The following is a 16,844-nucleotide window of genomic DNA, read 5'->3' as shown; positions in this document are numbered from 1 at the left end:
GCTGATTACTGGCATTACATCATTCTTTGATTAAGGATAGTTTCCGGGCTGATAAAGCCGGAACAAACTCTGCTTATGCATGAAAGGGTGTTAAGAGAAGTTCATGATGTGCTGAAACCTCATCTTGTACGCTTCATGGGAAATTGGGAATGGTATATCGACATACTTGTGGCACGACAATTGGCACCCTCGTGGTGTCTTGTTGGATGATATTCTTGAACAGTTCTTTACAATGTTCCGCTCTGTCTCCTATGCCTAAAGTAGCTGAGATAATTCAAGACAGGGACTGGCATTTGGTTTGGTGTTAGATGGGATGATTTGGTAGCTATCTAAGCTGCTTTATGTGGCACTTTCCTCCTAACTCTGTTATTGATGTTGGACTATTATGTACTGTTTCTATATGCTGCGCTTTGCCTCCTGCTACTGCTTGGAATCTTGTGAGATAGATTGGTAATAAAGTGGACTGGCATAGGTTGATTTGGTTCTTCCCGCTGCATCTATTATGAAGCCTTGTTTCTGTAGGGGACCAATTTGCTGAGATACCATCGAGCCAGTTTTTATTAACATAATGACATCGACCCCTTATTGCAGCCAATGTTATTGCAGCCATTGCTACTGCATCGGCTGCTTTATTTTATTGTACCAACAATTAAACACTCTTTTCCCCTAATATACCTAAAGTTTGCCATGATTTCCTGGTTGTCTCTCTTGAATAGGCTTCCGACTTTGGATTGGATTATTGCTCGGGCATCAATTTGGGCCACATCTCCTGTTTGCTTCTTACATATGTAGGCTGATGAAAATCGAGATCACTGTCTTTGGGCTGCAACTTCTATTCCCTGGTTTGGAAGAAGCTTTTTATTGCTATCCATGGATGAAAGCTATATAGTAGAAGCTGGTGCGGAATGGATTATTTTCTACCTCTGTCAAGCACTGCTCTTCTCGGGGATAGAGTGATTAAGCTGGTTTGTTTAGCTCTAAAACATAGTACTTGAAGGACATTGGGGTCTCGAGCATAGCCTCCTCTCCTTTAGTTGCTCAATACTGTGCTTACTGGGGTTTCAATTTCCTAGTTAATTTGATTTTTTTCATGTATCGCTCTTATAGTGATGGTACTGCTGGTTTGAATTGATTTTCTACTCTATTTGGCTTATAGGGGGCTTAGTCTACATTCTTGGTTAGTGATGATGCAATGAATTCTGACTTACCTATAAAAAAAAGGGAAGATTAAACCTCCTCTGCGTGAGAACAAGGAAGCATAGAGAAAGTCCACCTGCTAAATTATCTATGACCGAACATTTTCCTTTTCGACCAAAAAAAAAAAAAAAATTTCCTCGATTTGGTGATATTGAGTTGAGTGTGAGTTAATGATGAGTAGGATGATGGTTGTTTTTTGGTGTGCTCCAATTATGGGACTGAGCTTTTGCACGAAAATTCATAAGAATTAACCGCTCATGTGAAGTTTATGGTTCACATTTGTTTGGTGCCAAAAACTAATCCGATTGAGATAAGGCCCATGCTGAAGTTGTTGGATTATGTCTGAGCAAAGAGCGTCCTTATCTCAACTTTTCTTTCTTTCTTTCTTTCTTTCTTTTTTTTTAAATTGCTAATTGGTTTCAAAAAGACTAAAACTAATTGATCTAGCTCTGATTTGTTGATTCAAGATATTAGCCTATGCTTGCATTACATGTGATCATTGGCTCTTATTTTATTTAAAGGTTAAGTGTATTAGAAATCTTAAAACTTATTACGAAAATGTAATTGAGTTTTAAAACTTAAAAAAATGTAATTAAGTCATAAAACTTATTCGAAAGTGTAATTAAGTTGTAAAACTTTCAAAAAATGAAATTAAGTTCTAAAACTTATTTTGAAAGTACAAGAAAATCCTAAAATTTTCAAAAAGTGTCATCAAATAAAAGACTTGATTTTAGGATTTAATTGTAATTTTTGAAAATTCTAAAACATGATTGTGTTTTCTTGACAAGTTTTGGGGTTTAATTAGATTTTTTGGAAGTTTTAGGTCTAAATTACGTTTTGTTAACAAGAGTTTTACGACTTTGAATGCATATATCCCTTTCTTTTAAAAAAAATTGCTTTCGAGCACACACCTCAGAACACCCAGAACTTTTGAACCGCTAGCCCAATGTCTTTGTCATAAAAGGAGACCGACCCTGCCGTTGATGCCCTTATCGCCTGCTACCTCTCTCCTTGCGCTCGTGTCTCGATGACAAGCTTGCAGCTTGGTCACGCCTCGCGGCGAGCCAAGCTCATGTCCCTGCGAATTGTGCAAGGTGAGCCTTGTGCTCATAAGGGCCGCGACTAGTCACGTGAGCTCCATAGCAGATAGCAGATCTTGGCTATGGCTAGGAGAGCTCTACTATAGAGCTCAGGCATGGCGGCCTTGGCCATGGGAGTTTTGTAGTAGAGCTTAACCATGGCATCCATCTAGGCGAGAAGAGGAAGTAAAAAAGTAAAGAAAAGTTAAAGGAAGTAGGATTAAATTGGCAAGTCGTACAAATGCTTTAGATTAAATAGAGAAAATTAAAAAGTTTAGGATCAAATTGGCCACTCTATAGTAGGTTTATAACTTTTTAGACAATTATCCCAACAAATTATGTGGGAGAGGGGGAGAGAAGTGTACTTTCGTTTTTTTTTTTTTTTGTGTAGATTGAGAAATAAAGGTTTTGTTAATAAATTTAATCAAGGAATAAAGGAATTCAAATTTGAGCTATGAAAATATACTATTTTCAAGGAATTGTTTGCCCCACACCATTTTTTTTTGTTGGTAAAAGTAAGAAATATATTGAGCATTAACCAAACTATACAAAGGAAATCTCGGCACCAAAACTTACACTCAAAATGACAACAATGTCATAGCGAGTGGAAGGTGGACGAAAAAGGACATTCTTATCACACCATTGCTAATGGTTATTGGTAAAAATCTTCAATATACAACAAGGTCTCATTAAGATACTACATAACAATTCTAGTATCTCTCTAAGAACTCTCAAATGAAATAATTGAAAACAAATGCTATATTTTTAAGAAATAAAAATCGACAAGACGGAAAGTATGAGATGGAAAATGATGAATTTATATTAGTCATTAAGAATAAATGCAACCTTTCAAGAAATGTTGCATTGTGAACATATGTTTTTCACAAGACACATTGAAAATTCGAATTAAAAATATATTTTATTTTGAATTTATAACTTCTAAAAATAACCATAACTCTATTATGCGAACACTTACAATGTTTCAATAGGACTTATTTCATAATTATAAATTCTAATTATAATAATAATTTTTTTGGTCGATCCTATTCTACTCCTATTCTAACTCTTATTTTCAGACTTTTACCATGTCTCCTTGCAGAGTGTGGGAGTCGAAACCCACACTTGAAACTAAATCATCCCCACTCCAACCCCCAAGATGGTGGAGATTCGAATCCTCCACCTTCTCCTTCCATGTTGGAAGGGTGGCTACTAGGCAAACCCAATGGTTAAATAATAATAATAATTGATTAGTGCCAAATCTGATCCAAAATCATGCACCCTGCACACAGTTATAGTAGGGTCTAGCACACTAAGCCCGTCATCTACATTAGTAAAAATAGAAGACCTTGACACTTATATATAGCCCTCACAATCCCATCTATTTTACGTGGAGCAAGGCATTTCAAAGTTTGTTTTACTTTCAACAAAAGTGTGGTGGGATCGACGCACAAAATGAGGAGAGTACAGTGAGGATCAAGTGTGAAATCATATCGTGTAATACTAATCACTTGCATAAATAAATTAAAGATCACCAAAGCAAAAGTACAACCTAATGAGCAACAGTTAATTTTATATTTATAAAATTTTCAAAGCTTAAGTATGTAATTATTAGGGAATTAGAACAAAATTACTGAAATTCCTATAATTTTCTTCAATAAAACGAAGTAAGCTTATTAACACAACGTTAACTGCGAGGCTTGTAAACAAGGTCCAAAAACCCTAGTCGAGAGTCCTACTTTTCTTAACGTAACATCTGTTCTGACGAATGCAAGAATGGAAAGAGTCGGCTAAAAGACGCATCCAAACCAAAAACAAACGTAAAAAATCACTCATCAGAAGTTCAAATGGTCAAGAAATGTCTAATTCTTTATACTTTCCCCAAAGGAAAATCAGAGCAAACTTTGCTTGCGATCACTTCCTGTTCTCTCCTTCTCATGCACGTTTCAGGTTCTCTCCCTCACATCTAATGCCATTTTCTCATTGCCGGTAAACCGTCTTCAACCACTAAACTCTCCCTCCCTCATTAGATTGTACAACAAGACTTGCCACGCAAAGACATGCCCTTATTTTTATTGGGTATGTGGAACAGGAAGTCTTCAACTTTAGGTATTAGCTGTGTATTGTTGGCCCTTTGATTAAGTGGTCGAGTTCAAGCCAACTTAGCACTCCATACCATATTCACTCATGCGTCAGCTGCTTAGACAGATATTTTGAAACCCAAATCCACAGATTACGTGTTCCCTAGCCCTACATCATTCTAATCCCCCGGTCTTAACAAAGCAATAGAAACGTCTTAACAATAATGAAAATGATTGCTATACATATATAAAAAGCAACAGCACAGAAAGATAAAGGACGAGGAGGAAGAAGAAGAAAACAAGAGCAGTATGAAACTGGAGTCTAATTGGTAGGCTCCACTGTCCACTATCCCTTTCATGTGAGCATATACTTCTTTACCTTCCCAAAAAAGAAACGTAGGTTCGACTATATAAACAATAACAAAGGGCGTTAGGTGATTTCCAAGTGACACCGACGTCTGACCGTATTTATCACATTAGCAATGTGCTCAATACATCCTAACTATTTCCTATGTCTATATATGTACCCTATAATCATGCATAAAAGTCCTACAACTCATAATATACAGTGACACGTGAACTGCCCATATAAGCAGAAGCTGTCGAATGACCAATATTGTTATCACTTCGATAATAGAACAATAGACACCGAAACTATTTTGTGATATTTATTTACTAGATAATGAGGCAAGTTAGAAGTTTCGAGAAAAAAGTGGCGTCAATCTTGCATTTTATAGCCATTTGACCTAGCGTATGTGTGCAATCTTTCCTACAATATTTAGTGAATAAACTACATCGCTTTATCGATTAATGTAGAGCCCAAGCTAGAGGATTGTATGTGTTCATAAAGCTAAATTTTCTCTAATTGACTTCTCAGTTCTAGTAAAAAGCAGATGCCATGTAAGTTCAATGATTAGAGGCAACCCTAATGGCGCCAAAAATTTCCATTATTTATGAGTTGATACACCGAAATCACACTCCATCAACTTAATTAAAAAATAAATAAATGACCATAGTTTCATGTTGTACCCTTGCAACTACTAAGGTGACCATATGCACGACTGATACCGCATATGGATTTTCAGGGAGCTTTCTTGTGTTCCTCCTTTTACTAGGTTCCTATCAACCCCTTTGACTTAAAAGATTTTTCCTAACAACTCCTCCTACATCTTCCTCACGCATATCCCACTATATATTAACAACAACTCATCACCTTCTCTCTCGCATTCGCTAGCGACCTCGTCCACACCACACCATGGAAACGTCAGTCCTCCTCTTCAACTTGTCAGCTCTCGCTTGTGCCTACCTGATTTGGTTCTACCTCTTGGCCCGGAAACTCACCGGCCCGAAGGTGTGGCCGGTCGTGGGGAGCCTGCCGTCCCTCTTCATGAACCGAAGGAGGCTCCACGACTGGATCGCCGGCCACCTCCGCGCCACTGGCGGCGCCGCCACCTACCAGACGTGCACCATTGCCCTCCCTTTCTTGGCCCGCAAGCAAGGGTTCTACACTGTCACGTGCCACCCGAAGAACATCGAGCATGTGCTCCGGACGCGGTTCGACAACTACCCTAAGGGCCCGACATGGCAGACTGCCTTCCACGACCTGCTCGGCCAGGGGATCTTCAACAGCGACGGCGAGACATGGCTCCTGCAGCGGAAGACGGCGGCCCTGGAGTTCACGACTCGGACGTTGAGGCAGGCCATGGACCGATGGGTGAATCGGACAATCAAGAACCGGTTCTGGAAGATCCTCGACAAGGCCGCGAGCGAGCGCATCTCCATTGACTTGCAAGACCTCTTGCTTCGCCTGACGTTCGACAACATCTGCGGGCTCACGTTCGGTAGAGACCCGGAGACCCTCTCGCCGGAGTTACCAGAAAACCCTTTCGCTATGGCTTTCGACAAGGCCACTGAAGCGACCCTTCAGCGCCTGCTTTATCCTGGTTTTCTATGGAGGCTGAAGAAGATATTCAGTATCGGAGCCGAGCAGAGGTTAAAGAAGAGCCTCAGAGTCGTGGAGAACTACATGAACGATGCCATCGACGCGCAAAGCGAGTCCCTCTGATGACCTCCTTTCGCGCTTCCTGAAAAGGCGGGACATCGATGGGAACCTCTTCCAGAGCTCCGTCCTCCAGCGGATCGCGCTGAACTTCGTCCTCGCGGGGCGCGACACGTCCTCCGTTGCACTGAGCTGGTTTTCTGGCTGGTCATGAACAACCCCGAGTCGAGCAGAAGATCGTGCACGAGATAGCAACGGTCCTCAAGGATACCCGCGGCGACGATCACAAGAAATGGCTGGAATCCCCACTGGTGTTCGACGAGGCCGACAGGCTGGTCTATCTCAAGGCGGCGCTGGCCGAGACCCTGCGCCTATACCCCTCGGTGCCGGAGGACTTCAAGTACGTGGTCGCGGACGACGTCCTGCCCGACGGGACACACGTGCCAGCCGGATCGACGGTTACATACTCGATATACTCGGTGGGGAGGATGAAGTCGATCTGGGGCGAGGACTGCATGGAGTTCAGGCCGGAGCGATGGATCTCAGAGAACGAGGGCAGGTTCGAGACCCCGAAAGACGGCTACAAGTTCGTGGCCTTCAACGCGGGACCGAGGACTTGCTTGGGGAAGGACCTGGCGTATCTTCAGATGAAGTCCGTGGCGTCGGCGGTGCTGCTGCGCTACCGGCTGTCGCTGGCGCCGGGCCACCGCGTGGAGCAGAAGATGTCGCTCACCCTGTTCATGAAGAACGGGCTTCGCGTCAATTTGCATCCGCGGGATCTTGCCGAGACTGCTGCATGATGACAGATAAGTAAGGAAGGATTGACCGATGGGTCTTCGCGATCGAGAAGAAAGCGTGCGCATAGGTCTTAAAGATTGGTGTGCATGGGGACGACGATGCATGTAATCATTTTATTTTCTTGTCATTTGAGTTTGTATTTGTCTTGCCTGGAAAATCTTAAATATATCTTTATAAAAAAACCCATTTATTTTAATGCTTGTACTTGGAAATTCTAGCTTCATTAAATGGATAAATGATAAATCTGTGTCCTCATTTACCATGAGATAAGTCTATTCTTCTGAATAGTACCCGTTCAATGAGAGATATATATTTCAACGGGAAAAAAGAATGTATTAGTAAATTCATGTATGAGTGCATAGCTTCAATAAAAGTGAGTAAATTATATAGAAAAGTTGGTGATTGAAATTTGACCAAATGAATGTCAGTAAGCGACTTGGTTAAGGGTTATGATATCAATATAATCGAAAACTTAGTTAGAAAAGATGGTAATTTGATTTCTATAAAGTTGGTAACTTCAACAACTTCAATTTAAGTAGATAAAAGTTGGTAATTTTGTTCTTCTTGGCTTGACACCAGCTTTGAACCACATAAATCTTTTTAAAAATATATAGATACCGACACGTTGAATCGAATACATATATAGATATAATACTGTTTCAGCCATATTATATAAAGAAGAAAATCAACCCACGATTTTCAGAATACCGCGTCAGCAAAAATGCAATTAATATCCCTCCTGCCATCTTAAATTAAACTGTTTTATGGCAATATGCAAGAGAAAATTCAGATTAGAGTGAAAACATATTGATCAATCAAGAGCGTGATAAGGAAATAATTGATTTACAAAATCGTCAAGAGGTGCTTTTCACTATTCAAATCCACTCCATGAAATTAATTTATTAATTTCAATAAATAGCAAAATAGTGGCATTAGATTAGATTAAAAGATGAAAGAATAAATTAATAAGTCGAGAAATTAGAAAATATAAGAAAATCACTCAAGAAAATGACTATATTCTGGACCTCAAAAGAAGGATCGTAAGTCTTTCAATATCTCGAGGTTTATCATCCTCACCGCCTCTCCGATTTCTCCGTCTTTTCGCCTTTTCTTTTCATCTTGTCGGCTTCGCTACCGGAGGACTCAGATTCAATGCCTCTCGGGTACTCGCTCCTCGTCATGCCTTCGCACTTATTCAGTCGAGCTCACTCGTCGACCCCGGGTCGTGCTCTTCACTTGGCATGTTCCTTCCCCTCCTCCTAGGGTTCGTGATTCGTGCTTGAGGGGAAATTTCTGGGTTCGAAGTTAAGGATCAGGGGTGAGATTTCATTTGAGTTTGGAGGATCTGCAGGTTGTCCGGCTGATTATGATGTTGAATTGCCTGCAGAAGGGTATCGAAACGGCTAGGTTGGTCTGGTTCAGGCTTCCAAACTCTTGACGCAATTGGCATCTAATAGAAGAGCGATGAAGGCATTGGCGAGAGTCTCAACTATGACCGTCGACTATGTAGTCATTCAGAATCATACCTACCGAGAAGAACATGTGAATTTGTTTATTTATTGCATTTGAGGAATTTTCAGCTTGAGTAGGTGTGAGCCTAAAAAATGAGTTAAAATATGGATTCACCCATTTACGACATATTTTTAATCAAATTTGTTTATGATATATTTAAAATAAACATGTTATCTTACAAAATTGGCCTCATTAAATCCAGTCACGTAATGAGTTGCATTAGAGGTGATCGGGTCCAAGGCGGTGAATTCTAAACTGAACCCCGTCTTCGACTCTTTTATAACCGATTCTTCTTTTTTGGACCATATACCCAACCGTATTTGTATTGGATCCTATACCCGATCTATCATGTTTTTCCGATCCGGTTCAAGGGTTAACCCCGTTTCCACTAGAACTTGTTTTGCAATTCCCGATATCCTATACAACTTCGAATTTTATATTAATACGCGAGAAAATAAGGTAATTCTCCTAATTTGTATTGAAACATTAAACGCTTGTAATAAATAAATATATGAACTTTTTGATTAAACGAAAAATTAAGGATCTACAAGACTAATTATAATAAATAAAATCATAAGGCAAATAATTAATAACAAACATGGGTCTAATATTAGTCTTATTTCCACAATTATTACATGTATGTAAGCGTAACTCCTCCTGCAAAAGATAAATTAGACGAGTCAATCCATGTGATACGTAAGAATTTGGCGACTATGAACATCGTCTGTCTATTGGACGATGCGGGAGGGAGCTGGTGAGAGAGGGAAGCAAGTGAGGAAGAGGAACGATAAAGGAGGAGTGCCATGCGTGTTTGAAAGAGTCAAGACGAAAAACATCGTGTGATTGTGGGAGTAATAATAGAAATCAAGGGGAAAAAAAAGGTTTTGGACCTTTACTTACAAATTGGTCCGAGAACCAGTTCCAAAACTGATTCGGGAATTGGTTTTCGGGTGGGTAATCACTCGGAACCTATTTCCAGACAGGTTTAAATCAGTTTTGAATTTTGGAAATCAATTCCCGGACCAGTTATAACGAGAACCGATTCCCAATCCTATTTTCCAGGTGGGCCAGTTTGGGAACCGGGTATACCCGGTCCGGTTGTACACTCCTGAAGTTGCATGATTTTATCATGGTCATAGTTTTTCAGAACCTTTTTATTTTTCTTTTCGATTTTTTTTTTGAAGGAATCTTGGATTCGAAGGGATATGACACCGTTTCGTGATATTTTGAAAAAGCAAAAAAACACAAGAAAAGTTAAAAAAAAGAAAAAGAAGAAGTTACGGTTTGCAATTTTAAAAGCAATAGTTTGGAGCGCGTACTGGCGCGAAACGAAGCGGTGGCGCTCATCCCTTCCCGCTAAAACAAAACCGCTTATATCCATCTCCGCCATCTCTGCCATCTCTGCCCTCCCCTCCTCAAATCCGAGCAAACCCTACCGATTCGCCATCCCGATTCCTCAGCATTCGCTCGTCCGCGGCAATGCCTTCCATCGCCAAACGAGGCGGCTCTCCGATCTCCCCCGCCCCCAAGAATCTCCCGGAGGCTCTCGCCGGCTCCGACGGCGACTCCACTCCTCAGAAGCGGAAGCTCAGATCCCATGCATCGGCCGCCGCCGCCGCTCTCCGCGAGGGCGGTGCCGTCGATCCGGCGGCGAAGAGAGTGTCGCCCCGTCGGTGCCTGAATCAGAGCCCAAACACTCCTCCGAAAGTGAGCTCGAGATTCGCTTCATACTCTGTAGTTACGCCGTTGTTGAAGTCAGCGTCGCCGTCGGTTTGCCGCCGCAACTGAATGGATACTGAACTGATGATGGAGAGATCGCATTCTTAAATTCTGTACTCGTCAAATTGAATGTGCGTTTATTGCAACCGCTAGGAAGTGAAAAGGCGATTTAGATAGTGGATCTGTTATGGCGAATTCGATTCCGTGTCATCTAAGGAAAATCACGTAGTTAGTGTCATTATGTAGGATTCAATTGATCAGGATCAGCCGTAAATTTTGTACTATTTCTGGGTTTACGCTGTAATAAGATTCGGTCATGCAAATTTCGGCGCACGCCTGACTAGGAAGTTGGAAACACCAATGGTTTTGCTAATCTGAAATTATCCGCAGAGAATTGAGAAAGCAGTTGCCGATAAGCCCTTGAAACTGAAGAAATCGCCAGCCAAGGGATTGCCCGATAGTCTCGTCGCAGATAGAAAATGGAATCCGAGAGGCAAGTAGAACCTATCAAGATACAGTGAACACCATAGCAGTGCTGACTTTAATTGCGACAAAAGGAAACTAATGTTTCTGTAATGTGACGACAGATCCTCAGCAGATGAGTGCAGCGAAGGAAGCGCTTCACGTGTCAACGCTGCCACCATCTGTATCTTGCCGAGAAAATGAACAAAAGATGATTGTGGATTTTTGCAAGGGATGCATTGAGCATGGGAAAGCCGGCAGCCTATACATCTGTGGATGCCCTGGGACAGGAAAGTCCTTGTCCATGGAAAAAGTGAAGGCGCTCGTACTGCATTGGACACAGGAGGTTAGCTTTCCATTCTTTACTGCTTGATGATGCTGTGGTTATATTTATTATCCTTTCTGTGTATAGGATCCCAAGAACCTTCATTCATCATTTTAGATAAGAATATATGATGTACTTTGGCATAGCTACATTTTCACAAGTTAAACACCTTCCTTAAAGAGTAAGGACATGCTTTATAGACAATGAAAATGTCTTGGTGCTTCTCAAAAGGACCTTGATGTTATTTGTGCACATATTTCCTTGAAAGTTATTAATCAATTACAGCTTTCACAAGGTTAGAGTTTCATAATAGAGAAGTTACCTTTCTTGAATATCAGCATTTAGATACTCAGATCTCCAAAGTAGATTATAGGAGTAGTTTTTTGTGCTCACCTTAGAAATTGTCAAGTCAATTTTATCTTTTGACCCGTTTGCTATGAGAGTTCAGAACCAGAAGTCACGATGCTTTTTGATTTCTTCTAACATATTTCACAACTGTTGATCTGTTTGGGACCTCTCTTTACAAAAATGCTTCGAATGTTTCCAGGCAGGCCTTCAGCAGCCAGAAGTTTTAGCTTTAAACTGCACTTCTCTATCCAGCACATCAGAGATCTTCAGCAAGGTAGTTATAATGGAAAAGCATCTACTTTTGCATGTTAGACCCTGCACATCCTTACCTGCCATGTTTGCTGGCAGATATTATCCAAGTACCAATTGCCGAAAATGACAAATAATCGTACCTCAGCTTTGCAACAGCTTCAGAAATTATATTCAGAGAAGCAACAATCCAGAAAGATGATGTAAGGAGCAATTTCATTGACTATACTTATGAACACTTCATGCCATGAGGCAGTATTGGCCCAAAGTCATGTAGATCCTGATACGGTTCAACATGTTGCAAGAAGATGCAAATTCTTTTAAATTGCTCACATTTATGGCAGTAGGAGTATATGAGTCTAAGCTTCTACTGAACTAATTTTTTCCTCTTGCAGGCTAATTATTGCAGATGAGTTGGATTATTTGATCACAAAAGACCGTGCTGTGCTTCATGATCTTTTATGCTCACCACTTTCCCATTCTCTAAATGTATATTAGTAGGTACTTATCATTGCTCACTATATCTGGTTGATACTGTACCTTTTACTTTCTTTTATTATTCTATAAAGCAATATGCTACATGCAATTTGACATCAGTTTGGCCATATTCCTTCTTGCAGGAATAGCAAATGCAATAGACTTGGCAGATCGTTTTCTACCGAGGCTTCAATCCTTAAATTGTGAGCCATCTTTTCTTGACTTGATGAGATACAAACTTTTGTCTTGATAGAATTTAGTTTTGACTTTTTGCTTACTCTAAATTTTGTGGCTCACGCACTTTCACTTTGTTTGAATGTAAAACGCTTGAAGCTTTTGCAACAAATAAATATAAACACACATATTCACATGTAATTCCTTCAAAAATTTTAAAATTCGAATGATAATTTCAATTTTGGCAGAAAGCAAATAAATACCTTTTGCTTTTGCTGAATCTCAAACAAACAAGCCCTTAGTGTTTCTCTGATCTGGATATAGTGCTCACTACTGTCTTTGTCCTTTTGTTCCTGTTAGGCAAGCCTACCATTGTTACTTTTCGGGCTTACTCCCCAGTGCAGATTGTCAGGATTCTTCAAGAGAGACTCAAGGTAGTTATATGCTTTTCCCTATTAGAATCTTCTCGTGTTCTCAGCACCATGCAACATCTGAATACAAAACCCTGAATCTGTTTCCTTTTTGAAATTGAGTATGTGGGTATTTGAACTTCAATATCGTGATGCCTAATCTACCTCTATGAGTCATTTCACGAGATATATTGTCTTCTTTTTCCATTTATCCTTAAATTGAAGTTTCGGTGGCTGTGAATATGGTACATTTTACCTACCATTGATGTTGACGGCTGTTCATTTGACAGGTGCTCCCTTATCCTGTATTTCAACCACATGCCCTGGAACTCTGTGCCAGAGTGAGTCCGTTAGTATTTTTTTTCCTGAGTTTGAAACTCTTGCATCATGTCTGCTGTTTCTTTAATTATTTGTATATATGGATACTGAGTGAATGTGATACAACAGAAAGTTGCAGCAGCATCTGGAGACATGCGGAAAGCTCTTTGTATTTGCAGGTTTGTAACTTAAAACAAGATAAGTTCACTTGTAGCGTATCCTAGGTTGTTAGATTTGCCAGCATTCATGCCATGATTTCTTCCTGTTACTGTATTTTTTAAGAATATAAGCATTGATATTATCATCAGAAATACAGAAATCGATACTCTTTGTGAGCTCTATATTCGAGAAAGAAAAGCCCCCATACCATTGTCATTACTGTAGGAATTACTACTCTTTAATGAGAATTTTTTCCTTGTTTTGGCAAATTGATTTCTCAGTCTGTTAACTTCTCCACATTGCCAGTGAAGGCATTCACCAGTTATTGCAATAGATTATATGATTTCTTTTATAAATTGTCTCCATTCCCATAAGTAGTAACTGAAGTTAGGTGTTGTTGCAGGGGTGCAATTGATATGCTAGAGGTGGAGCTTCAAGAGTCAACAAGGAGCACAAATTTGTCGATGCATGATGAGGAGAAGGGTCAGCAAGCAGTCACAACGCCTGAATTCTCAAAACTGCAAGAAATAGATGCTGTGAGTGTCTGCTGTGGTGACTTTGCATTCCTCTTCCAAGCTTTGATCTCTCTAATTGGCTCTAGTCACACATACCCGTTAAAATGAAGGCTATTTTTAACGTCTGCCAATCGATGGCAAGTGTTTTATAGAGAAATTTCCTTCTGCATGTCTGAATTAGAATTTATGTTCATCAAATGTACCATTCTCTTGTCAGTCACTCAGACGCATTAAAACCATTAGGGGTCCAATGAATATAGCTCATTCACAAAATTGTTGTAAAGCAATTCAACTGATAATAGATAATAAACTGTAAGAACATCAAGCAGATGAACTTTAGCAGAAACACTACGTAATATGTGGAACAGGGAAGTATGCTGCAGACTCTTCATGAATAATTTTGCCATCTTTAGAATTAGTTTATCAAATGCAGTGGTTTTCATTTGTCTTTATTGAAGCATTTTGTCTGTTAAGAGAGATGTACCCGTATCAGATTGACTTTTATAATTGTTACTATGTCATTTATCATCTTTAACTTTTTCAGGTTGAAATATTATATTATCTAAAATTGTTAAAGAATATTGTTGTCCATCTCCTCTTTAGGCATTTCTGATTTCTTAAACTTTTGCCAGGTCAGGATAGATCACATGGTTCTTGCATTATCCAGAACATTCAGATCACCAGTGGTGGACACCATTCAGATTCTTCCCCAACATCAACAGGTATGTTTAAGCAAATACTGAGTAGCATCAAATTACGTTGTATATATAGCAGCTCGATATACAGGTATAAAAATCAACAGTTTTGTATGCTTTAGCCATTTATATCCAGGGCTTTTCATTTCTTCTTTACTTGTCCTTAGCTGGCCACACTATTAAAACTTTTGTTACTTTCTTAACAACCGGACTGCAGATTATACTTTGCTCTGCTGTGAAACTTTTCCGCGGTCGGCAGAAGGATACAACTGTCGGAGAGGTGCGTCTCATTTTCTACTTCTGACTGCAGAAGAATTTTGCAGTTGCTATTGCTAGCTAACTTGGTATAGAAATGCAGTTACACAAAAGTTACCTGGATGTCTGCAAATCAACACACATACCTGCAGCTGGATTTCTGGAGTTTTCTAGTATGTGCAGGGTCCTTAATGATCAGGTAATATACCATCTCCAAATGTGCTATCATTCTTTGGTTCTTATTTTGCAGATTAGTCTTTAAAATGAAATAGTATCTGCTTAATTGATGGCCATCACTGAAATTGCAGGGTCTTCTCAAACTAGGTCAATCTCGAGAAGATAAATTACGAAGAATAGCATTAAAAGTTGATGAAGCAGACATTACATTTGCATTGCAGGTATCAGAAAAAGGACGCTTTTCTCATCATTCTACCTATAGCTTCTTCATTAAGATATCATCAAAGTCCAACTCTCACCATTTACTATATTCTGAACAGGGAGTTCGTTTCTTCCGAAACTGTCTTCAGTAGTGCTACAAATGGTGGCCACAAACTCATTATTCCTCATCATGCAACACAAGGCTTTATTGCTCTTCATTTATCTGGTCACTCTAATTTCAAGGTTAGCATCAGCTCTTCAGGTTGCGTTATGAGAATAAGAAATTGCAACTATATTTGATTTATCAGTAGTGATCTTAACATATAGTGTCAATAATTTAGAAATTTGTGTGCACAAGTCACGACTCCCTCTGTCAACTTTTATTTGATAATGATTTAACTTGTACATTCTTCTTTGCATTCAAAATTTTTGACAGGTGTCTTCTATTTCCCATTTCAGCATCATTGTTACTAGTGTTTCCTCCGTTAAGAAGCTCAACAGAAAAGCATCAAGTAGAGCTCAAACAGATTATGTACAGAAGTTATTTCAGACGTACAGGAAGGAAGAACTCAAATCATACCGGATAAAATCAATCAAAATTTTGAGTATAGCTCTGAAGAAAGTTTTAATTTTGTTTGCCTCCTATTAGATGAATAAATAGCCAAAGGAAAAAAAAAAATACTGCACCGAGTAAAATAGTATCTAAACCAATTATTTTTTAGGTGCTTTATATTAGTTTCTGTTGTCAATTAACAATACCAAAAACTGTTGTATAACGATTTTGTGGCTCTGGAAATTATCTGGATCGTGGCTCTGGAAATTTTCTTTTACAGAAAGAGAGTTTTGCAAGCAGTAGATACTCCTTCAGTCCATTTTATGATTGTTAATAAGTGAATACTAATCACTGATATTATCATATAGTTGGATTGTAAACTTCATCAAAGTTGGAGTGTAAGCTCAATGAGTAAAAGGAGGCCTTTCTCTATCATGACAGTGATGCCATTCTAACAAACAAGAGGGTCACAGATTCTAACAATGTGCAATTAACGCATCCTTGATTCATTAGAATTTCGACTGGATCCATCTTAGTGCAAAGCAATTTCATGCTAGAACTTTTTGCAATAAAATTGTTTGACATTGCAATTGGGGCATAGCGATCTTCCAATCTGAGTACAGCTTTATACCTGCCATTGTGGGAAAAAGGACACAAAATTCTTTTGTACAAGGCAAAGGAACCTAATCAAACAAGCCAGAAACAAAGTCATCATCCGCTGGCTGCACCTCCACTCCTTCCTTCTTTTTTCCTTCCTTTGCTGGAGCAGTGGCATGGCTGTGGCAAATTTGCTTGGATCCTGAAAATCACTGAAAATTTTTATCTTGCCAAAAGACAACACGCTTGGAATAGACAGACTCAAGACAAATGGAACAAGAACACCCGTGCGCTACCTTGAGGTATTCCTTGTCTTTGCGGGGATGTTCGGCAACTGAGAGAAAAGGGGACGTCTGAGTAACTTTTTTTTTTTTTGTTTTTTGTTTTTTTGCCCAGAAGAAAACTTGTTGGACATGATTCTGCTTGTCTTAAGCAAAAAAGACAAATGATTCTACTTGTTGATAATTCTACCTGGAAGAAGGAAAGTCTGAAAAGGGTTGAGTCCGGTATCGCCCGGTGGAACTACCACGTCAATAGGGGCAATGAG

At 39.6% G+C, this 16,844-nt stretch overlaps 2 protein-coding genes and 1 pseudogene across 2 annotated transcripts in view; all 3 read left to right on the top strand.

The window, feature by feature from the left end:
• Positions 1-1,153, top strand: part of LOC104432661 (biogenesis of lysosome-related organelles complex 1 subunit 1) — an 87,395-nt gene extending 86,242 nt beyond the window's left edge. Inside the window, exon 3 of the transcript XR_005548535.1 lies at positions 717-1,153. The gene's annotated coding sequence lies outside the window, so the exon portion shown is untranslated. The remainder of the gene's footprint in view (positions 1-716) is intronic.
• A 4,437-nt stretch (positions 1,154-5,590) lies between these two features.
• On the top strand, positions 5,591-7,325 carry LOC120290857 (annotated as a pseudogene).
• Positions 7,326-10,969: 3,644 nt separating this feature from the next.
• On the top strand, positions 10,970-15,952 carry LOC120290858 (cell division control protein 6 homolog B-like). The gene is given in 16 exon segments (XM_039307386.1): positions 10,970-11,190; positions 11,717-11,791; positions 11,866-11,969; positions 12,162-12,220; positions 12,223-12,267; positions 12,387-12,446; positions 12,778-12,851; positions 13,118-13,168; positions 13,275-13,324; positions 13,708-13,840; positions 14,452-14,541; positions 14,732-14,794; positions 14,873-14,968; positions 15,078-15,167; positions 15,267-15,390; positions 15,584-15,952. Coding segments are annotated over 15 exon segments (1,233 nt in total). The 5' UTR covers positions 10,970-10,980; the 3' UTR covers positions 15,300-15,390; positions 15,584-15,952.
• The last annotated feature ends 892 nt before the right edge of the window (positions 15,953-16,844 follow it).

This window comes from Eucalyptus grandis, chromosome 2 (assembly GCF_016545825.1).
Source record: "Eucalyptus grandis isolate ANBG69807.140 chromosome 2, ASM1654582v1, whole genome shotgun sequence".
Lineage (NCBI taxonomy): Eukaryota > Viridiplantae > Streptophyta > Magnoliopsida > Myrtales > Myrtaceae > Eucalyptus > Eucalyptus grandis.
The sequence above is the reverse complement of the archived record's forward strand: the minus strand, read 5'-3'. Positions and strand labels throughout refer to the sequence as shown.